The sequence below is a fragment of the Ailuropoda melanoleuca genome, chromosome 13 (genome assembly GCF_002007445.2).
Source record: "Ailuropoda melanoleuca isolate Jingjing chromosome 13, ASM200744v2, whole genome shotgun sequence".
Taxonomy (NCBI): Eukaryota; Metazoa; Chordata; class Mammalia; order Carnivora; family Ursidae; genus Ailuropoda; species Ailuropoda melanoleuca.
This window is the reverse complement of record NC_048230.1, coordinates 30,619,690-30,641,862: the sequence shown is the minus strand read 5'-3', so window position 1 is coordinate 30,641,862 and position 22,173 is coordinate 30,619,690. Positions and strand designations below refer to the sequence as shown.

Here is a 22,173-nt window from a genome sequence, read left to right as displayed (position 1 = left end):
GCCGGAAGCCCAGAATGTCTGCTCTCCCTTTGCTTCCCAGAGTCCCTTTGGGTTGGTGCCGAGGCTGGCAGGGGCCGCCTGCCATGGCGGGACATTGGCTGACTGCCTGGGCTGGGGTGGGTGCTGGGGCCAAAGCTCTGGGGCATTTTCCCAGGCTCTTCTTGGAGGAGGGTGAAGACGCCCAGTGAAGTGACCCACTTCACTGCCAGGAGGCGGGACAGCATCCCTGTGCCTGTCCCTGGCTTCCCCATGAGGGACACAGACTCAGATGGGGGAGGCAGATCCTTTAATTGTATTCACAGAGAGACTGGGAGGGGGCTCCATGTTAGGCGGCCTGCTGCCCGGGGGACTTGGGGGCAGGGGCCGTGGGGGGTTGTGGTCTGGAGGGCAGATTGTCAGCATGGGATTCGAGGCTTGGTGAGGAGGGACAGGGTGAGAGGAGGAGGGCGGGCTGGGGTGAGCCGTGAGAGGGGCGGTGGGTTCTCTGCCCACGACCCCGTGCCCCCAGTCTGGTCTCTCGGCGGCGGACGCTCCCTGGCAGGCCCAGCCCGACCCGGTCATCTCAGGAGTGTCTCAGCTCCACCTCGGAGCCAAACTGGGGCCCACGGTGGGGCCGGCGGAGGCTGTGGTGGCGGATGCTGAAGAGCCGTTGGGTGAGGCCCAAGGTGGCCACCAGCAGGGCGACGCCCAGGAAGAGCAGCACCCACTGGCCCACGCGGGCCTGCTGCTCCTCCAGGTCCAGGCCCAGGAAGTTGACGCGGCCGGTGCCCAGGAAGGGGCCTTCTGAGCGAGCTGGGCAGGGGAAGCAAGGAGAGCGGGCGGTGGGCAGGCCGACAGGTCAGGCTGGCTTCCCCGGCCCGGCTCTGTGTTCGGACTGCAGCCTGCCCGCACTGGGGAGGGGGCTGGCCTGGGGCAGAGGGGGATAGGGAGTAGTACCGGAGTTTGGCGTCCAGTTGTACTGAGGCCAGCCCAGCTTCTCCCCGTGCCTCCCGTTCTCGGTGAGGAGCCAGTCCAGCAACGGCTTGAAGTAGTTCATCATGGCGGATGCAGACATGTTGGACTGGCCTGTGATCAGCTTCATGGCTTCTGGCCATGGCTTACTGAAGCCCAGTTTCATGGCATCCCTGGGGGAGCACCAAAGAAGGGAAACTGAGTCAGGAGGAGAGGCGGGGAGGCTCAGTGCTCCTGCCCTGGCTTAATTCCCTTCTCCATCCTCCACCCCCCTCCCAGCCTCAACCTCCTTTGGGATTGGGAGAGCCTGGGCAGGTCTGGGGTAGAAGTGGGGGTAGGGGAGGGATGACCAGGCCCCAGAGGGCTCTAGTTCCCTACTAGGATGGCCCATGGAGGCCTGGCACAGGCTCCACCTGGGATCCCCAGCGCAGTCACCCAAATGGCAGGTGTTCTCAGAAGAGCCCCACCGGGCTCCTCAAAGCTGAGGGGTTTGAGGGCAGAAAATGGTCAGAAGAAAGCCAGAGAAGACTCACGCCAGGCGCTTCCCTGCCTCCTTAGATTGGTAGATATCACACATGTGCAAGGGGCCCTTGTGGCCAGCCGCCTGACACAGAGCCTCATGGAACTGGAACTGAATGACAAAGCCAACGAAATACCTGGCATGGAGGGAAGCGTGACATGGGGTGGCGTGGCTGGGGACCTGTGCCACCGAGCCCCAGCCTCCCCTACCTTCCTCTGCAGCCTGGCTGTCAGGGTGAGTGCACCCTCTGGTCTGCAGGGGTCAGCAAGGCGCCCCAGTTCCATGCCTTCCACCAGACAGGCTTCCTCTATGTCTCGGGAGGACCTGTTCTGAGGAGCTCTGGGGATCACGCATGGGTGAGGAGGGTCAGGGCAGAGCCCTTCAAAGATTTGGCAGGTTTCTTCTGAGACAGTGCGGTCTCGGTTCCCATGGTATATGCAAGCAGAGGTCAGGTGTTTTCTCAAGGGTCACGTGCATCTGGCAGGGTGGTCTGGGCAAGGAAGCCAGCCCAAATGATATCCTTTATCCCAAATGGCAGGGATTCCCTGATAGAAATCTGCCCGTCAAGGCCGGAGCAACCTTTCCGCATTTGGTTAAGAATGTCCCAAACCAGCAGTGCAGGCCTCCCACCTTGAATGCTGGGCACAAGCATGTGCCACTGACTTTCCTGGCATTTCTTAAAAGTGTTTTGCCAAGGTTGCTGGTCAGAATTTGGAATGTGTCTCCTTCACCCAACCCTGCCTGGAGAACGATCTACACTAAGCTCAGAAGCTAAGCATCACTTGGGCCTGGCTTCCGTGGGAAAGCTAGTGCCAGCCTGGAAGCCGGAACCCAGTGGAGAAGGCAGGCGGCGGCCCTCCTTTCAGGTCAACCTCACGCACTGTCCAGGTTGGGCCTGTTCTGAGGTGCCCTTGGGTCCCCTTGATCTCCTGCCCATGGCTGCTCTCTGGAGCATCTGAGCAGGCTTTCTCTCCCTTCCCGGACTCTGGGAATACAATTCACCCACCCCACACTTATGTATTAGGTCTTGACTATATGCAGACATCATGTCAGGTGCTAGGGTGGAAAAGCGGGCACGGTGAGCACAAGCCCTCCCTCACCGAGCTTCCTGGGACTACAGGTGGCAAGGGCTAGGGGAGGCCACAGCCCTCTTGGGGCAGCCCTCACCGCCCACTGCCTTGCCTCATGGGTGGCCTGAGCTCGCTGCAGCTCAGAGACACCTGGACCCCTACCCTTGAGGACTCTCCAGACCCTTGCCTCCCAGGGAGGGCCCAGATCCTATTGGGTCTCTAATCCTGGTTTTAGTGTAGAAAGGTTTTTCCAGGCACAGCTCAAATTATATCACAGGCAATATGTTGAATATATAGTAAAGGAATCACAATCTTGTTTAAAAACAAAAAGTGCTTAGGTCATGATCTAGCCAAGGGTCATAAGTCATGGTTAATAACGTTAACTATCCAACCAAAGTTTTGTAACCATTAGCCAATTATAGTAGAGTTCCTGTTTTCAACTGCCTGGAGGGGAGAGGCTCTCATGTCGAAAGTGTGAAACAACAGGGAGCCTTGGTCTCAGGCGAGTGACCTAGGCGCAGTGTGTCTTGCAGCCAGGCCCCCCAGGTCACCCAGACAGGTAGCTCCCCACAGGGCAGCGAGGGCACTTTGAATACTGAATGGCCTCTTCCCTCCCCTTTACCTGATATAAGGCACACTTGAAGGAACGTGGAACTTGGCCCCTGGGTCAAAGTCAACTTGAGACCGGGCCACTGGGGGGCAGAGGCCCTGGTACTTCAGCCTGTCAAGGGGAAAGGTACGTTGGAGGGAGGGTCTGGGGAGAATCAAGTCAAGAAGAGTTGGTGTTTTTGAAGTAAAGCGTGGCCCTTGCTCCTGGAGCTACACTGGGCACTCCAGACTCTGGTGTGCTGTACCTCTATGGACAATCAGCCCCTGTGCACCTCATCACTGACACACACACACACACATACACACACACACACACACAAATGACCCATGTGTTGTTCATAGACACATACCCTCATCACTTACACACACACCCCACATGCACAGACACAGACACCGATGGAGACCCCCCTCAACCCACACCCTCACAGGAACATTCTAGAACCTGAGGTTCCACCACTCCTGGTTGTAGTTCTCCTTGGTGATGCTTCCATCGAATACCCGCCAGCGCCACTGGTCGACGAGGTAGCTGAAGGGGACAAAGGCGATCTTGTCGAGTGCCATCTTCATCAGAAAATTGATGTCTTGCTCTGCCAAGGAAAGGGAGCCTGGCCATCAGATCTCTACCTGCCTCCTGCCATGTCCCAGCAGCTCAGCCAGGACGGGGGTGCAGCGGGTGGAAAGAAGAGCAGGCTGTGCCTCTCTGGGTCTAGCAACCTGCTTCTTGGGCTGGTTTGTGGGTTCCATTCTCCCGGCTCACCCTGCTGCTGGCCTCCTTGTTCCCCATTGTTCTGTCCCAGTCTCTGCCTGTGAGCCCACTCCCAGCCTCCCAAGCTCGCTGCCCCTTCTCAGTCCCTCTGCCCACCAGGACCACCCCTTCTTCTCACCGTAGCCGCCGCTCTCGCTACTCAGTAGGCTGATACTGTGTAGGTGCTTGGGGGTAGACACGGAGAGTGCTAGCACATCGCCGATGGCCTCGTGAAAGCCAGGGTTGGCACCCTCCCGGAAGGTCACAGGCAAGTCCTTGTACTGCATGAAATACTGTATGTGGCCCATTTCGTGATGGGCCACCACCAGGTCCTCCATGTTCACCGTGGTGCACTGCTTGATCCTGGAATGCGGGGAGCGGGACAAAGGGACATACTGTCCTTACTGCATACAAAGAAGACGCCCATCAATGCTCGATGCACGGAACACAGCATTATGGGAAGGAAAACCAAAGGAGGCATGGAGTAAGCCTGAGAAAGAGGGAATCTGAAGGTTGGACATTCAGGCCATCTCTCTGCCTCCAACTTCCCTGAATAACTCCAGCCCTCACTGCCACGATGCTTTCTAACTGTGCTAAGTACTTGCTCTAGAGGCATTGGGACGCTCAGCTATGATTTTGCAGGACTTTCTAGAATGTGGGTCCTGTGGTTTTTCATGCACACATCTTGCCTCTTCCAAGACTTAGGCTTCCTGAAGGAAACAACAGTTACTCTGAACTATTCTGCAACCCGTGTGCTCAACACCAGCATACGTATTCACCCCAGGGTGTCTGTGGCTAGGGCTGAAATGTCATCCACGGAGCTGTCCAACCTCCCTCTTCATCTTTCCTCATTCTCTTTTGTGAACCAGTGAAATTCTCCCTTGGATCTAACCAGAGCCCTTCAGTTCAGCTGACCCCGTTTTTCTGTCATTGTATTGGGGGCAGAAGAGCTTCCCAGCATCCTGGTTACACTGAGGTTGGGGTCTGTCCTCTTTCTCCTATGACTCCCCATACAAGGGAAGACCCCCAAAAGGGCTCTCCTCTCTTGATTCTGTCTACATCTAGCCTTTGCAGTCCTCATGCCTTTGAAGGAGGGGCCCAAGTACAGGCAATCCGGTGAACCCTGGCTGGTTTGTTCTAGCCTCTCTGTGTCCATTCTTACGAGACCCCTCCTGCCCCAGCAAGTGCCACATGGAAAAAACTGAGGAACCCGACCGAGAGCCAGAACCAAGTCCCCACACCACCATCTCCAGCCATCAGAGCTACCCCAGCTGAGGTCTCCATCACTGCGCAGCAGGAGCAAGCCATGTCCACTGCGCGTTGCCTGCACTCCTGACCAATAAAATCACGAACATAAATGAAGGTTGTCTTATACCACTAAGTTTTGGAGTGGTTTGTTATGCCCCGATGAAAACAGCTCCTGAGCCTCTGCCAGTGGTGGACCTGTGTGAAGCCCCCAGTGTCCTCAGCCACCTCTCGGTGTCAAGGGACACGTGGCCAGGCAGATGGCCTGCTCTATGCAGGGGCCACCCCAGAGGGAGGGAAGCCTGGACAGCTCACACAGTGCTCACACTCAGGATTGGTCAGTGCCTGAGAAGACCCTCGCCTGGTAGACAAAGTTCTGCTGCCAGAAACCAATGGCCAAGCTGGGGTCGGGCTCAATGCTCTTGACCCTCCCTACTAAGCTCTGGTCCCTGTGATTGTTTCTGCTCGCTCTGGCTGAGGGAACAATACTAGAACCTTTACTTGGCTCATCTCCTTGCCTACTGGGCTCAGGGTACGGTCCCCTGGCTGCTACCTGGACACACCTGAAGTCCTTGCCATTGTAGAAGTCCCAGGCAGAGGCATGGCACACTACTTCTCGCCCATCGGTTGGCTTCTCCAGCATTGACTTGTTCCAGAACTCAAAGGGCACGGGCAACAGCCCCAGGGAGGTGAAGAAATTGTCTGCTTCTTCAAACATCCTTTTGGGTGTCCAGCCCTATAAGCAGAGGGAGCTCTGCCAAAACTGGGGACTAAGGGGACAGACTGTGTGCTGCAGTCAGGGTGGGGGTTGGGAGAGGGCCAAGCCAGAGTGAATTCCCGAATTAAAGGGCCCTCTCCCATTGAGGGAGAGGTCTCTCCTCCCCTGTGCCTGGGGCTGCCCAGGAGGAGCAGAAGTGTGACGAGGGGCCCAGTGCGCACCTGCTTTATCATGGCGTCTGTGGCATCTATCTTGGGGGCTGAAGGGAAGGGCACCACCAAGTCATAGATGTTGGACCAGGTCTGAGCCCACATGTTCCCTGGAGGCAAGTAGGGGAAGAGAAGGCAGAGAGAGAGAAGAGACAGATGTTATTTCTTAGACTCAGCACCATCACCCATGGAAACGGTGTGTCTTGAGCACCTACTGTTCGCAAACTGTGCCGGGCATTCCACACACATTGTCTTCAGCCTGTGCATCCAGCCCACCAGGCCATTACCTGCTCTGAGTGCCCAGGTCTGAGTTCTAAGCCCCAGCTCCGCCCGCACCCCCCACTCCCGGGGCCACTTGGGCATGGTGCCTCCCCTTTGGGGTCCGTGTTTCTCAGTCATCAAGCTGATGTCCACTCTGATATTCCTATTCTCACCAGAGTGGGATCAAGGATGGCTGGACTCTTGGGCTACAAGGTCCCCAAACCTGGCTGAGCTTCTGGGGCCTCCCTCATGATGGGCAAATGGTCTGTGGCCTTGTCTGGAGTCTCTGCTCACAGCAACAAACTCCCCAGGGCTGTGTTCTCAGTGGCTGGATGGGGACAGGAACCTGGGAACCTCTGCTTTGCTCCCCTCCCCGCCATCTCTCACTGTCTTCCACTGCCTACTTCCTGTGTTCAGGGCATCTGAGTTTACAAGCCCTGAAAACACGAGGGACCAAAAGCGGGGATGGATCTCCACTCTCCAATTGTCCTCTGTGCTCCTAAGTCCCCTTAGCCTGAGCATTGTTCGCCCTTCTCCCTACTGCTACTTTTTCCATCTGTGGGAGCCCCTCTCATCTTTCAAGGCTCTGCTCACGGACCGCCTCTCGGGGAGGCCTCCGTTCTCACTCCCAGCCCCTTCCTCACATGCCGCCTTGAGCGGGGGTGGGTGATACGGTCTCCCGCAACAGTATTATGAATTCCTCCACTGCCCCATCCTGTGATCTGTACCATGTGGCTCCGGAGCAAATGGGGTGCTCAAGGCTAGCAGAGGCTTCGTCTCCCCACACCCAGCAGCCACCCCACCCCAGCCCCAGCCACATTCCCTCAGCCTCAAATCTTCACTCTCTCCACCTGATGCGCAGTCTGAAGACCCCTCCCAGCCAGACCTCTGCCCCCCAAACTGCACTGGCCCCACCCTCCCTGTAGGGCGTCTGTTCCCCACCCACCCCGCCCACTAGTCCTCACCCAGCAGGTGGGCGGGAATGGGGCCCTCCAGGTTGATGTGCTGGGGCCCATAGTGGCGGTGCAGGGCGCGGCGCACGTAGGCGTGCAGGTTCAAGTAGAGCGGCTGCAGCTCCTGGAACAGCTGCTCCAGATCTTGCTCCAGGGACGGCATCTCGTACATGTCTCTCCAGGAGTCCCCTGCATCTTCGTAGCCTGCAGAAGGGACACCCACCATTCCCTGAGGGCCCTCTGCCCCACCTCCTCTAGGGACCTCCCTCTCACCAAGTTTAGGAGGCTCACAGGACCCTCCTGAGGGCCCCAGCGGGGCTGGGACCAGAGAGCCGGTGATCTTGTCTGGAGGGACTCACCGTTGAGCCTGGCGGCCTTGTTGGCAAGTTCCACGTATTTGGGGAAGAAAGGGAGGATGGCTCTCCCCACCTTGTCTCGCCAGCTCTTCCAGGCCCACAACAGATCTTCATATTTCCGGGATGTGGCCATCAGATTCGTCAGATCTGCGGGGAGGGGTCAAAGGGTTCGCTATAGAGTGAACTCAGTCACTGGAGTCTGGAGCTGGGGTGAAGCTGGTGAGGTCCCATGGAAAGGCCTGTCCAGGCAGCCAGTCCAGTGAAATGGGAGAAAGGCTCATGTACTTTCTACAGAGGCTTCCTGGGCGGCCAGCCCGGGGCACAGGTGGCATGCACACCACCTCAGGGTGGCAACAGCCCCATGAGGGGTGCACTGACTTTCACATGAGTGTGTTGGTGACATGGCGGGTCCCCCCAGCCAGGAAGTGGCCCGGCTGGGCACAAACCAAAGGCCGGATTCCAGAGCTGCTGCTCCCCACAGATTTCCTGCTCACCCCCTCTGTGGGAGGGACAGATGGCTTGGAGGGGACAAGACCTGAGTTCCTGTCTAGTCTCCCACTGACCCCAGAATAACCTTGCAAGCCACAGGACCCGCTTTTCCTATCTTTCAAATAGGGATAAGCCAACACTCACGGGGAGTGTAAAAATCAAATGGGAGCACGAGGCCCCCAAGTGGGGAGTGTGCCTCATTGGTCTGTGAGTCGTCATGGGGCCCAGGAACCGCTAGTGAACCAGACAGAATACAAGGATAGCTGTGGAGACCAAGTCCAGAGAACCAGCCCAGTGCGGTCAGGGAGCCGGGAGTCCCGGGTCTGTGTCCAGTCAAAGCCACACTGTGTGTGCAGCCTCCTCCGTATGGATTGCATGGAGCTGACAAGCACTGGGCAGAGCTGGGACGAGGAGGGCCTGAGCTCACATGTCACTTCCAGAGCCACACACAGACCTGGGCTGGCTCCCCTTCCTGGCCACCTGGCCTGAGCACCAAGACTGCAGATGCCATTTGGGGACCAGCCGCACCTCACTATCTGATGTGTGCTCTCTCCCTGTTTCGGAACAGGCTTTGTGATATCTACTTCTCACAGAGAAAGTACATTCGAATGAATCATTTGGAAAAAAATGTATTGTGCGAATGTCACCTCGACCCTCTGCTGCTGTGAGTATTCTGATTTGTGGGTGCTTCTCCGTCCTACTAATGGCAGTGATCCGATGGCCCAGGCCTGGATTCAGAGGCTAATGTATGGGGGGCGGCGGGGAGAGGCTGAAGGCTACGCTCTTCCGCACACGTGTGCTCACACATGCACACGGGCGCACATACGCCTCCGCAACACTGTGCGTGCGTCCCCATGTATACAAACCGTAGGCCAAGCCCTGCCTCAGGAAAACTGTCTCTTTCTCCTGTTTATTTTCCGTTTCCCCTTCTATTTGTCATTGTTCTCATGTGGGAGTTGGGCAGAGGGCCAGGAAGTGATGGTTTCTGGGTAGCGATTCCTCGGGAAGAATGTTTATGCTTCTGGCTCCCCAAGCCTTGGGAGGTGGGTCAGGAGGGAGGAGGGACTATATCTGTGTGCAGGTACTCGAGCGCCCAGGGTGAGCTCTTTCAAGGGGGAGAAGCTAAGAAGGACCAGCCAGTGTGGAGAGAGAAAGGGGAGGAGGAAGAACCGGTGCATTCCTTCAAGCAGGAAGTGGATTCCACGAGCCTCAATGTGGGGGATGGGGGCCAAGGAGGAGGCCAGAGAAGGTGGGAAAGACATGGTCAGGGTGAAGGAAAGAAGGTACCGAGAGTTACTCTCCCTAGTCGGCGGCCTAAGCACTTGGCAGACAAATCTGCGGTAACTCTTACTCCTGAGGGGCAGAGAGCAGAGAGGAAAGAGAGGAGTCCGGGGGGGACCCAGAGGGAGCAGAAGGGCCATGATCAGAGAGAGATGAAGTAGGTGCCCATCCTCAGTGGTGGCAGAGAAGCCTCCATTGGCGGAAAACAAGGGAGTGAATCCCCTGGGCATGCTGACCCCCCTCCATGGGCCAGCCCCCCCCCCCATTCCCCACATGCGCTCACCAGGCTCCAGCTGCAGACAAGTGCCGTTGGGGTGGCATACAGAGGCCACGCTGTAGGTGGTTTCCATGTCCAGCAGGATCTGGTTGTACTGCAGGAGGAAGGAAAGAGGCAGCGAGCTGCACCCCTTTGCTACTTGTTCTGCCCCAGGCACCACCATGGGCACTGGGTGAACCTGAGCAGGGGGAGCTCCCAAAGGTGCTGCCTTCTCAGGAATTCTTCAGGTGATATCAACATGGCAGATGTCACGACACATAGAGGAAGAGGAAGCAGCACGAAGGCCAGACCCTGTACTGGGCTCAGTCCCCCGAGCTGGGACCCAGTCTTGACCTTGGACCTTCCATTCCCTGCTCCCCACAAGCCACATACCTCCTCCAGCTCCTTGGCAGGCAGAGCTGCCCTCTCTAGGTCCTGAATCTTCTTTATCATCCGCTTGATGCTGGCATTCTGGAAGTTAGTCACATCGAACTGCCTGGCCCAGGTGCCAAACTTGAAGGTGTGGTTTGCCATCTGTATGTTCTTCTGCAGCTGAGGATACAGGGGGATCCGTGCCATGAGGCCCAGGAGCTTTGGAGAGGCCTCTGAGGCAGAGGGGCCACAGGGGGAGTGGAAAGGACTGGGAGTTGCAGTGGGGGGGTAGTTTTATCAAGTTGTTGCCTTTGCTTTTCGACCTGGACTGTCTATAATGTCTTGGATGCAGTATGTGCCCCTCAACAGAGAGCCGTAGTCACGTAAGACATATCCTGGTAGACAGAAGGGGAAGCACCCCCCCCATCTTGTTAGGATGGGGACAGGTTGGTATTAGTTCTGTGGCCTCTCTGAGCTCCAGGGTCCCACCTGTAAAATGGGCATAATATCACCAGTTTTGCAAGGCTGTTGAGGAATAAAGGAGACAACAGCTGTAAAGCACACAATGGTCTTCAAGAAATGTCGGTTCGCTCACCACACAGGCGGGGAAGGGGGTGAGGGGAAGCTAGAACTTCCTGTGGTGGCAAACAGGTGCTTTTAATCTAAAAGTCCACCTTAGCATCCCCTGTGTATGTGTGAATCATTCTACTACGAACAACAGATTGCTTGCCAATGAAAGACAACTTTTTTAGGCATTGAGTATATGCTCACCCAAATCTGAAGTTGAGTACTATTTTAAATATTCCATCTGGATTTTTCACAAATTCTGGCAGGCACCACCCCACCCCTGCAATGAGGGAGGGAGGGGGCAGCCTGCTCTGCTCTGTCTCGGGTTTTGAGGATCGGTCCCTGGGGGGAGGAGCACGCACGTGTGCTGCACGTGTGCGTGAGTGTGTGTGTGTGTGTGTGCATGAGTGTGGAGCACGGGCAGGGCCCCTACCAGGATCTTGCTGGCCTCTGTGGTGATGTTGGTGTTATAATTCCAATTAGCCTCGGCGTATTCATTCCATATCACCTGGGATCTTCGGTCATATTCCTCCACAAACCTTCTGGCCTCCACCTCATCGGTCACCAGGCCTGCGGAACAGTGTGGAGGGGAACAGACAGGCCTCCCCTTGCCCTCTACTGCGGGTTGGCCCAAGCCTGCTGCTGCCCCGGCCTCCTGCTCCTTCCCCCCCAGGCCCTGCCCTGCCCCCCAGCCAGTCCCACTTGGGCTCTGGGTTGTCTGGCTGCTGGTTGTTGCCTGGCTGGTTGTCGTCTGGCGGCTGATTGTTGCCCGGCTGGTCATCCCCTGGTTGGTTGTCACCTGGTGGGTGGTCTCCTGGCTGGGGACCAGCATGGGGTGCCCACAGCACAGCAGGAGAAGGAAGAGGCTGGGCAGTCCTGGAGCAGCCCAACCTTGGCCCATGGCCGCAGGAGAGCAGAGCCCTGCAGCCACAGCCCCCTGACCAATAAGAGTGGAGCCTGCAATGTGACCTCATAAAGCAGCGTGCCCACCAGCCTGCCCCCAGGGGGGCCTCAGATCTGGGCACACCCTCCCTAGAATGCTGGGGAAAAGACATGTCCATTCCCACCCCAGGGCCCTGGAATGCGCTGAGGGTCCTGCGTGCGTGGCCCTTCAGGGTAGGACGGCAGGGCCCAGCTGAGAGCAGCTGACCAGGCGCCAGGAACCAGGGGCCTGGGTCCAGAGCCCAGAACTGAGAACTGACGTTAGCAGCCACCCCACCCTCACTCTGGGCTTTACCGATGTCCTGCGGGTAGTTGTTGGGCATTGGTGGCCGCCACTGGTACTCTGGCCACCCCAGCACCTCCCCGTTGCGCTCGTTCTGCTCCCGCAGCCACTGGTGGACCGGCTGGAAGTAGTCGAGCAGTGGCTGAGCGTCCAGGGTGTCCGAGCCAATCGCCTCCTTTAGCACCTCCTGCCAGGGCCGTGAGGAGCCCGCCCGCAGCGCCTCCCTGTTGGTGGGCAAAGGGGGCTCAGGCCAGCATACGCTACCGGCCCCCCCACCTCTGCCCACCTCCCCTCCCATCCCCGGGGCCTAGGAGCTCTGGCAAGGGGGCAGGAACACGGTCCTGTGCCGGCCCGCCGGAGGACGCAGATGCAGAGAAGGGAAGCAGGAGGGAAGCAGGCACCCTCCACCAGCAGGGCCTTGTGGTTTTCCCATGGGCAGCCAGTTGCCTCCCAGACACGTCTTCCTCCCCCCCCACACACACCTCCCACTTGCCCTTCGGTTCCTCCTACACACCGGAGCTTGGTCCCTGCCTGGGTGGACTGGTAGATGTCACACTTGTGCAGTGGGTACTGCTGGCCTGCCTCCTTGCACAGGGCTTGATGGAACTGGAACTGCAGGACAAAACTCACAAAGTACCTGCAGGTATGGGGGCCGGGGGGAGGGGGCGTTAGGGCGAGCGGTGGGGGTGCCTTTGCCCAGGCCCCATCCAGACCCTCACAGAGCAGAGACCAGACCACAGGGGCTGCCTTGGGGGAGAAGAAAGAACCAAGCCTGGCTCAAGACGGAGGCCCACTGAAATCCCAGGCCCTTGGTGGGGGGGGCGGTGCCCAGAGGAGTGTGGGGACAAGCCCTGAGAAGGGAGAGGGGGTCTAGGGTGTGACAGAACTGGGTGGGGGAGGGGCATGGGTACCTGATGTACGGTGTCACATTTGGGACATGAAACTTAGCTCCGGCATCAAAGTGGGTTTCATTTCGGGCAACTGGAGGACAGATCCCCTGATATTTGGTTCTAGAAGAGGATGGTTAAATTGTCTTAGGACATAGGAGTTGCACACAGGCTGACTTAGCCAATGCAGAAAACACTGTGAAGCAGGCATTCCCACCAGGCCATCCCTTTCCCCATTGGTGAATTGTGGAATACTTCCTGGAGAGGGAGTTTGAGGTGGGAAAGAATGGGTAGGGAAAAGGGTAGAAACAGCATTAGAGAGGAGGGGATGGACTGATGCAGGCTGGAGGCTCCTGGGTGCCCAGGAGAGGGAGGAGGGCCACTGGGGGTTAGGCCCTTCCTGATTCTTCTATACTCACCGAAGATACCACCAGTCAAAATTGTAGCGGGAAGGGGGGGTACGCCCACTAAAGACCCCCCAACGCCACTGGTCTACCAAGTAGCCAAAGGGCAGGAAGGCAATTTTTTCCAGTGCCATCTTTAACAAGAAATTGATGTCACTTTCTGTTGGAAGATGAGAAGAGAGAGGTCAGCAGGAGACAGGGGTCCAGCTAGGAAAGGGTGGGCCTGGACAAGAGCCATCAGGAGGTGGGGTTGGCAGAGAAGGGAAGGCCAGCCTTCACTACCATGGAACCCTGCTTGGAAGAGGGCCCTTGGGCAGTGTCCAGTTGGGACTCGGGCTGAGCTGTGAGGCTTCAGGTGGGTGCCCAAACCTGCCTGACCTGGGGCAGAGAGGCAGAAACAGGAAGGGCAGATGGGAGTGTGGACAAGCTGTCCTGCTGCGGGATGGAACGGGGTGTGGGTGGGGCCGGGCTGGGTCCTATCCACCCCCCATACCCATGTCATTGCTGACATTGTCCAGTAGGCCAATTTTGTACAGATGTGCAGGAGTGGAGACGGAGAGCGCCAGCACATCCCCGATGGCCTCGTGGAAGCCAGGGTTGGCCCCTTGGCGCAGGGAGACAGGCTGCTCCTTGTACTGCAGATAGTACTGCACGTGGCCCATCTCGTGGTGCACCGTGGACAGCTGGTCCATAGTGACCCGCGTGCACTGCTTGATCCTGGGGCAGGGAGATGGTGAGGGTGAGGGTGAAGGACAGGACAGGGCAAGGACCAGAGTACAGGGAGGCTGGCACCTAAGGGAAAGGAGCCAGCTGGGCACTGCCCTGGGCCTAGAAGGAGCTGGTGGAGACATACAAATCCTTTGCCCTGCCCCAGCCCACACTCAGGGCCCCCTTCCTCCATTCCAACGTACAGAGTTGCCGCCTGTCAAAGTGGCCAAGGGAAGGCAGCCTAGGGGCTCTCATATGCCCAATAGCCTTGGAATAGACCCAGCCCCCCAAACAGTGTTGGGGCTGGGGGCAGAGGTGGTTCTGGGAACTGGCTTCTCTGGGCCCAGGCTGCCCACCCTTCCTGGAGCTCCAGACCCCCCTTTCCCCTCCCGTGTCTAGACCTGAAGTCTCTCCTGTTGTAGAAGTCCCAGGCAGAGGCATGGCACACCACCTCACGCCCGTCGGTTGGTTTCTCCAGCATGGATCCTGCCCAAAACTCGGGAGGCATGGGCGAGAGCCCTAGGGAGGTGAAGAACTCCTCTGCCACCCGGAACATGTGTGTAGTGTTCCAGCCCTGGTGGGGGGGAGGGGGCACAGGTACAAGTCAGGAGCTAGCTATGGGAGCTCACTGTGGCTCCCACTCGGGTCAGCTCCCTGCCCATGAAGGGGGCCTCTGCTCTTGTGGCCTCCCTTCCCAGAGGTAGGGCCCCTACTAACCAGAGTGGATAAACAAAAGTAGACGGCTGCCCACACCCCACCTGTGGGGTCTGGAAAGGAGGGGTTGGCACCTCACTCTGGACACAGCCCCCCGCTCACTGCTTGCATGCACACTCCAGGCTGCTGCTCGGTAGAAAGTGAGGCACCCATCTCCTTCCCATGACTTCTTCCTGCCCCTCCCCCCATGTCTGACTCCTTCGTGCTGCCCCCACCCTGACCTGACCCCGAGCTTACCTTCCGCACCATAGTACTGGTAACATCGAGGCTCGGCTTGTCAGGGAAAGGCACCATCATGTCATAGAGGTTGTCCCAGCTCTGGGCCCACATGTCCCCTAGACACAGCAGGGGAACCAGTCAGCTTCGCTCCCTGGCTGGCCAGCTTCCTCCCTGCCTGCTTTCCCATGTGTGTCCCTGAGCAGCCCTCTGGGTCCCTGGCACCTGGACCTTGGGCATTCAAGGGTAGCGGTCTGCTCGGCACCTCAGCCCCACTCATGCTCCTGATTGCTCCAGGTTCCCCGGGGTTGGCAGTGTGAGCCCAAGTGATGCTGCTGGGGTCCTTCCTGTTGGTGCTGGGGTCCTTGCCTCCCAACGCTGAGGCAGGGCCACAGGGCTTACTTCCTGGGACATCATCTAAAATGATTTTTCCTCCCCCGCTGGACCTGGAGTCAAAGTCTGCAGTGTGACTCCTAGCTCCACCTTTCACTAGTTCTCTGTTCTCTGCGCTCTGCCAAGTCTATGCACCTCAAGCCTCGGGGTCCCCGTCTGAAAAGCAGGAATAGTCACGATGATTGAGAAGGGCCACCTGCTTTACTGGGCTGTGGAGTGAGCCACGTGGGCTCGTGTGCGGGGGAGTGCACAGGATGGTGCTCTAAAATGTGAAGCGCAAGGACGATCCATGGGACACATGTGGAGACGAGGCGATGTCCTTACCCAGCAGGTGAGCAGGGATGGGTCCTCTGAGGTTGATGTATGTGTCTCCATATCGGCGGTGCAGTGCACGCCGGACGTAGGCATGGAGGTTCAGGTAGAGGGGCTCCACTTGATGGTAGAGATGCTCCAGATCTTCCACGAAGGTGGGTGACTCATACCAGGAGCGCCAGTAGGCCCCTGTGTCTGCGAAGCCTGGGGGAGGGTGTCGGGGTGGAGCTCAGGTCCAAGGCCCTGGCACCTCTGTGGCCAGCTCTTGCTTCGCCATCCCCCTGGCCCGGGACCTGTGTGTCTGCCAGCTAGTTGGAAAAGATGGCTTGGGGATGGCTGCTCTGCCAGTTTCCAACTAGGGGTTGTTCCAACTCCAGCTAAACAGATGCTGGAGAGGCAAAGATGAGCGCTAGGTCTTCGAGGTGTGCCAGAGGGGCAGTGTGAGGGCCACACAGATGGGGCTCCAGCCGCTCCCACCATCCACTGTCTGGGCGAATTTGTAATGGAGTCATTGTAACAGCCACTCTGCCTCAGGGGTGGGGCTCCGTGGGGACCGGGGATGGCGGAGCACCTGGCAAGCTGGGAAGGGCAGCACTCACTCACACCACGGACGGGGTGGGTCAACTCACCATCCTTCTGGTAAGCCTCATTGCTGAGGGCGGTGAAGTTCTGGTAGAGGGGCTTCAGCGGGGTACCCACTGCATTGTGCCAGCCCTCCCAGGCATAGAGCAGCAGGGCGTAGTTTCTTGAGATGGCCATGATGTGGGTGAGCTCTGAGACACGGGTGAGCAGGGTCAATTGGTTCCACTGAAGGCAGCAGCCGTCTTCAGTAGAGCTCCCATGCCAGTCCTCACCATTTCTACCTGCTTCCTCAACATCATGATGCCTCCTCAAAGCCAAGGGCCGCCCGCCGGCTGGGTGGATGGGGCTGGAAGCTATACAAGAGGGGCCCTTGTCCCTAGGGAAGTGAGGCTCTAAGGTGGTGGATGCAAAGAGGCCATAAGGAGGCCAAAACCTGGACAGACCCTTCATTGGTTGGAGTTGCTAACCTCAGGTCACCTGGTGGATGGGGGTGTCGGTGGGGGGGGGTTAGGCAGAAGTCACAAGGGCTCTAAATCCTGTGGAGGGCTCTTGGGAGACTGAGAGGACCCATGAAAGGGAAAAACCAGGCAGCCAGGAGGAAGGCTAGTGAGGATGGGAGAGGCCAAAGCACCCACGGAGGTAGGGGTGGGGGTGGGAGTGGGGTGGGGGCTGACAGCTGGAGGTTTCAGAAATCAGTGTGCCAGGAGAAGCAGGGGTGTGGGGGAATCTGACAGTCCAGCCCCAAGTGGAGGTCAATGCCTTTGGGTTTACCCATTCCCTCTGCGGGCCCTCCCATTAAACCACACCCTCTTCCTGGGTACAGCAGCAGCAGCATAATGGGGAAGGGCTGGGAAGTCCCAGCAGAGAGAGACAAGTAGAGACAGAGCCATACCTGGGTCCAGGGACCAGCAGATGGCAGTCTTGTTGGGATAGAAGCAGACCCTAGCCGTGGAGTAGATCTTGTTCATGTTGCTGAGCAGAGAGTTGTACTGCGGAGTTAGAGTGGAGAAAATGTGAGCAGTGAACAGCCCCTAGGGACAATCGGGCTGTCCCCTCCTCTTTTTGCTAGGGTGAAAAGGAGGCCCGGAGAGGGGATGTGGCTTGGGCAAGGCCCTCGTGGCACTCGTGATCACTAATATACTGATTCCCCTTCCTGTGGAGGCAGCCTGTGGAGGTGGAAACAAGCGTCCTTAGAGTTTGGGATGGGGTTCAAGTCCAAGCTCAGTCACCACCTTGCAGAGAGGGCGGATCTCTCTCACTCTCTGCCCTTGATGCCTTCTCAGTCCTCAATCTTTAGGAAGCCCACAAGCCAAACTGGACTATGGAGAAATTTTGAAAACCCCCCTTTCATCTGTTTACCTGAATTTCGCTTTCTATACCCCATCTCCAAGGGAAATCAATATTCCAGGGAGCCATTCCGTGCTCACAGAGGCTTCCCCTACAGTCAGGGTACGTACAGATCCCAGGGTCCCTTCCTGCCAGGCCTGCCCCGCCTCCACCCCCCGCCAGCACACAGTTGCCCTGGAAGGCATGCTGGCCACTTCTGCCTCCACCCCTCAGGTCCACCAGGCCCACCTGCTGCCGCTTTTCCACAGGCAGGTTGGCAGGGCCCAGGGTGCGCACACCACTAATGACCCTTCGCAGGATCGGGTCGCTGAAGTTCTGCCAGATTGGGTCGTAGAGCTCCTTGGCCTTCTGTCCCCAGACCTCAGCAAACTCCTGGTTGAGCAGGGCTGCTTCCTCCTGTGGGCACCGGAGGGGATACAGGGGACGCCATGGCGCTGGGCAAGGGGAGGAAGGCCAGGGGCTCCTGGACACTGGGGCTTGTGGGAGCCCTGCTCCCTCCTCTTGGGGGTCAGGAACTGGGGGAATCGGCCTCAGGTGGCCGGTGGAGCAGAAACGGGCCAGAAGAGAGGTGGGCGGAAAGTAAATAGTGATGAGCAGTGACAGGAGCAGTGAGAGAGGGGTAATTTGCGGCTACAGGGGATGAGCGCCCAGAGCAGAGGGCGCACCCTCAGTGAAGAATGCCTCTGACCCAGGCCGATGTCATCCCAGGGCGCTGCCACCTGGGGTGACTCGAGGTCAGGCGAGCCAGCCTTATCCATTTGGTTCTTGGATTGGGCACGGACCATGTGCCCAGCACCGTGCTGGGACACCCCCCGCCTGTCCAGTGGGACGCAGAGGGATCGGAGGCGCCCGCGGGTTCCATCGGGTCCCAGAGGCTCAGGGGCCGGGGGGCGTTTTTTTTTTTTTTTAGCGCCCGGCCGCAGGCCTGTGATTGGGCGTCCGGGCCCCGCCCCCGCCCCGGGCCCGCGCGCCCACCTGGCGCCGCGCATTCTCCTCGGTGATGTTGGTGTCGAACGCCCAGCTGGCGACCGTGCTCTGGTACATCACCAGCTCGGCGCTCGAGTTGAAGCTCTGCACGAAGAGCTGCGCCCCGGCCTCGTCGGCGGCAAAGTTTCCGGGCTGCAGGTCGGGGTCGAGCGCCAGGGCGGCGGGCGGCGTTAGCAGCAGCGGCAGCAACGGCAGCGGTAGCGGCAGCAGCCCCCGCCCTGGACGGCCGGACGCGGCCCCCATGGCGCGGTGCGCGGTGTACGGCGCGGCGCGGCGCTGCCCCTTCTCCCGCGCCGCGTCCGCCCTGCGGATTATAAAACCCCGCCGCCGCCTTCCGACACACCCCCACCTCCCCGCCCCACCGCGCTTCCTCCCCGACTCCAAAGTCCCCCGGCTGCGGGCCTAACGGAGCGGGGCGGGGACCGACGCTTTCTGGCCCGCCTGGGCAGGGGCGCCTGCCCGGGGAGGGGCCAAGAGGGCCCCCCGCGAGCTGCAGCCCGGGGGGTGGCGGATGGGGCTCAGGTCAGGCTCTCACAGAGGCGTCTGGAAAGGGGGACCCGCCGCCCGGCGCGCGCGCGCACACACACGCACACACACACGCACACACCTCCGAGGCTGAGGGAGCCAGCAGTTTGCCGGAACACCCGAGTGTGCACACGGTGCCCTTTCCTTGCCATCACCCAGACTCGGCGCAGAGACCCGGGAGCCCCGCGGCGTCCGGGGCTCAATCTCCCGGCCTAACCGCCTCAGGCCTCTCTGGGCTACGGAGTGACAAAGTGGCGGAGCTGTCCGCGGCGTCGCTAGTGCAGCAGAGATGGGGTTAATGATCAGTCACCAGGTCCAGCTTCTTCACCAGGCCTTGGGGGACGGGGGTGTGGCCTGCACCGGCCCGGGAAAGTTTCGGCTTTGGAGGCGCTCGGGGGAGGTGCTGCAGCAAGGCTCACCTGCGGACTGGCCGGGGGACTACCAGGAAAGGGGGGAGAACGGAGGGGCCGTTACTGGGAGGGTTTGTCTAGAGGCACAGGAGCGCTGGCACACATGTCCCCTTCCCACTGGGGACACGAGCTGTCAGTGGCTTACGCAGAAACAACCACAGAGACTTGCAGCCTTCGCAAACTACAAGATGAGCCTCCAGATAAGAATTAACCCTCTTTGTGACAGATGAAGAAATTAAGACTCAGGTTTGAGTGGCTTGCTCCAAGTCACCTCAGGTCTCCACACTCCCCATCATTCTTTTCCTGTATCATCCATGTGTCCCTCCAAGGGACGAGCACAGGGAGGGAAGAGAGTGGCATCTGCTTGAGGTGGTTGTGGAAGTTGAGGGTCCTCCCCTAACCCCTCAGCAGCACGGTGTCTGTCTCCAGAGGTGGGAGGACCCTATACCCTAGCAGACCTGGACAAGGGTGTGGGAGGGGTGGTGGAAGACGCAAGAGGCAGGGCAGAGGCAGCAGGAAAGGGACAAACTTGGGTGCTTCCCCAGCCCATTGAGCTGCTTGAGACAGTTGGGAATCCCGGTATCTGCGTGGGGACGGTGCCTGAGGCTCCGAAGGACACATGGACTCCCCTTGTCATGTGGAGTATGTGCCGGAGGCTGTGACCTGAGTACCCCTGAGATGATTTATCAGATGACATGGTGCCAGGGTGAGGTGTGCGAAGGATTGATGGGTAGAGGTGGGGAGGAAGGTGGTTGCTCCAGAGGGGAGGCAGGTTGGTGTTGTCCTTAAACTGGGTGGAGGGGGGACAGGCAGGGGAAGAGGGTGGATAGCTGGGGCCCTCTGGCTTTCCCTCATGCCAAGGGACACAGGTGCACCTCAGGGCTAACTAGGTGGACCCCTGTGACCAGAGCTGTCCTAGCAAGGGGGAGGGCCCAAGCAGGGGGGTGAAGCGGGGCGCCTGGGCTCTCCTTCTCAGAGCCATGTGGCTCTCGGGTGGTCCTAAGAGCTCGGTTTTCCATACTTTGAGGGCAATGAGCCGTGTGCACACGAGTGAGCTGCTGTCTTCCGGGAGGAAGGAATCTCCACTGGTGGCTTGCAGTGGTGGTGGGGGTAGGGGTGGTGGTGTTGAGTCTAACACCCCTTCAGGCCCTGAAGGAAGGGTAAGGGTGGGGCATGATGGGTGGAGTGGAAGAAGAGCCTGAGGCTTAGCTTGTAACTAGGGAGCCTTTCTCTGTCATAGAAAAGAAACCCAAGGAAAGCAGGATGGAGGCAGATATCAGCTGGGACTGCCCTCTGAAGAGCTCCCCTCTGAGAACCAGATCTAGGAGGACCATAGAGCAGGCTGGTCCATTCTTAGGCCTCTGTGGCATTGTGATGATGTCTATAGAACATCTGGGTTAGGACAGAGTTCAGCATGGAACAGCTTCTGCCTCACTGAAAAATAATAGAAGCAAAGGTAAATGGATTGGAAGATAATCTCATCCCCACGGTTTATGAGGAGCAAACGGATACCAGGGCTGGTTGGAGGCGTCACTCCGCACCTCCCTAATGGTCACATTTACTATAATAGCCTACTTCCCCACTACACCATCAGTTCCAGGAGACGTAGACTGGGTTGACCTTAGTCTCTGGTTTTCCCAGAGCTCAGCACAGTGCCTGGCACAAAGTAAGCCCTCATTCAAGGAAGGGAGGTATGTGGATAAAAGGAATAAATATCATTCATATTAGTTTTCCAGGCGGCAGGCTCCCAGCCTCCTGCAAGAATAACAGGAAGGGCCACAGCTCACTAATTTGGAATTTGTAATAATATTGATGCGGTAACCTTGATCCCAATGAATAAAAATTAAAAATAACTTCACTCTCTCTCTCTAGGGTCTTATTCATGAGGGAGAGGTATAATAAGAATACACGTTACATTTGGATAGCACTTTAGACCTCCTAAATTCTTTTGTGGGAATTATCTAACTTGATATTGGTAATAACCTTGAGAGGTAGGACAGAGATAAGGGCCTCTGGTCAGTCAGTTACTTCTCAGCTGCCATCAAAACAATGGAGGGTATTCTGATTTCTATAGGAGGAGGTCAGTATGTTTAGGCCAGTGCACAGAGCTGTGGATGCCCGACCCAGCAAAGGAAATGCAGTCTGCAGTCTGCTTGGGAGGTCACTCACTATCTCCATCTCTCTTCTAGGGAAGGAGGAATCACCAGTTATCACAGTGTGAGAAAAAAAATCCCTTAGAAAATATGCGCCAAAATGGAATAAAATTTGAGCGTCTATAAATAAACTCTTACATTATGTTCAATTGATTTTTTGATAAGGGTGCCCAGACAATTAAATGGGATAGAGGGAAAGGGAAGAAATTCTTTTTAACAAATGGTTCTGGGACAACTGGATTTCCACTTGCCAGAGAATAAAGTTGGACTCCCTCCTCATACCATTTACAAAAATTAGCCCAAAATGGATCATAGACAATGTGAGGGCTAAAATCATAAAACTCTTAGAAGAAACACGGATACAAATCTTTGTGACCTTGGATTAGGCAATAGTTTCTTAGATGTGACACCCAAAGCGACATAAGAAAAATTAGGTAAGGGACACCTGGGTGGCTCAGTCCGTTGGGCGTCTGCCTTCGGCTCAGGTCATGATCTCGGGGCCCTGGGATCGGGTCCCGCATCGGGCTCCCTGCTCAGCGGGGGGCCTGCTTCTCCCTCTCACACTCCCCTTGCTCGTGTGCTCCCTCTCTCGCTGTCTCTGTCAAATAAATAAATAAAATCTTTAAAAAAAAATTAGGTAAATTAGACTTTGTCAAAATTAAAAACTTCTGGGCTTCAAAGGACACCATCAAGAAAATGAAAAAGACA

At 57.8% G+C, this 22,173-nt stretch overlaps 1 protein-coding gene across 5 annotated transcripts in view; it reads right to left on the bottom strand.

Moving 5' to 3' along the window:
* Positions 1-271: 271 nt before the first annotated feature.
* LOC100464084 (angiotensin-converting enzyme) overlaps positions 272-22,173 on the bottom strand; it is a 39,433-nt gene continuing 17,531 nt past the window's right edge. For 3 of the 5 annotated variants that reach the window (XM_034641090.1, XM_034641089.1, XM_034641091.1), the window contains 25 exons: positions 18,366-22,063; positions 17,619-17,786; positions 16,936-17,032; positions 16,091-16,234; positions 15,474-15,665; positions 14,778-14,875; positions 14,228-14,400; positions 13,612-13,835; positions 13,134-13,278; positions 12,739-12,837; positions 12,342-12,464; positions 11,840-12,051; positions 11,036-11,172; positions 10,057-10,215; positions 9,691-9,778; positions 7,641-7,784; positions 7,294-7,485; positions 6,080-6,177; positions 5,704-5,876; positions 4,035-4,258; positions 3,593-3,737; positions 3,164-3,262; positions 1,485-1,607; positions 937-1,124; positions 563-792 (listed from right to left, as the gene is read on the bottom strand). In XM_034641090.1, coding sequence (XP_034496981.1) covers positions 563-792; positions 937-1,124; positions 1,485-1,607; positions 3,164-3,262; positions 3,593-3,737; positions 4,035-4,258; positions 5,704-5,876; positions 6,080-6,177; positions 7,294-7,485; positions 7,641-7,784; positions 9,691-9,778; positions 10,057-10,215; positions 11,036-11,172; positions 11,840-12,051; positions 12,342-12,464; positions 12,739-12,837; positions 13,134-13,278; positions 13,612-13,835; positions 14,228-14,400; positions 14,778-14,875; positions 15,474-15,665; positions 16,091-16,234; positions 16,936-17,032; positions 17,619-17,786; positions 18,366-18,620 — 3,930 coding nt within the window. In that variant the 5' untranslated portion in view covers positions 18,621-22,063. Of the gene's footprint in view, positions 793-936; positions 1,125-1,484; positions 1,608-3,163; positions 3,263-3,592; positions 3,738-4,034; positions 4,259-5,703; positions 5,877-6,079; positions 6,178-7,293; positions 7,486-7,640; positions 7,785-9,690; positions 9,779-10,056; positions 10,216-11,035; positions 11,173-11,839; positions 12,052-12,341; positions 12,465-12,738; positions 12,838-13,133; positions 13,279-13,611; positions 13,836-14,227; positions 14,401-14,777; positions 14,876-15,473; positions 15,666-16,090; positions 16,235-16,935; positions 17,033-17,618; positions 17,787-18,365; positions 22,064-22,173 lie in introns of those variants that run through there. The other 2 variants (XM_034641092.1, XM_034641093.1) reach the window with 2 other exon arrangements.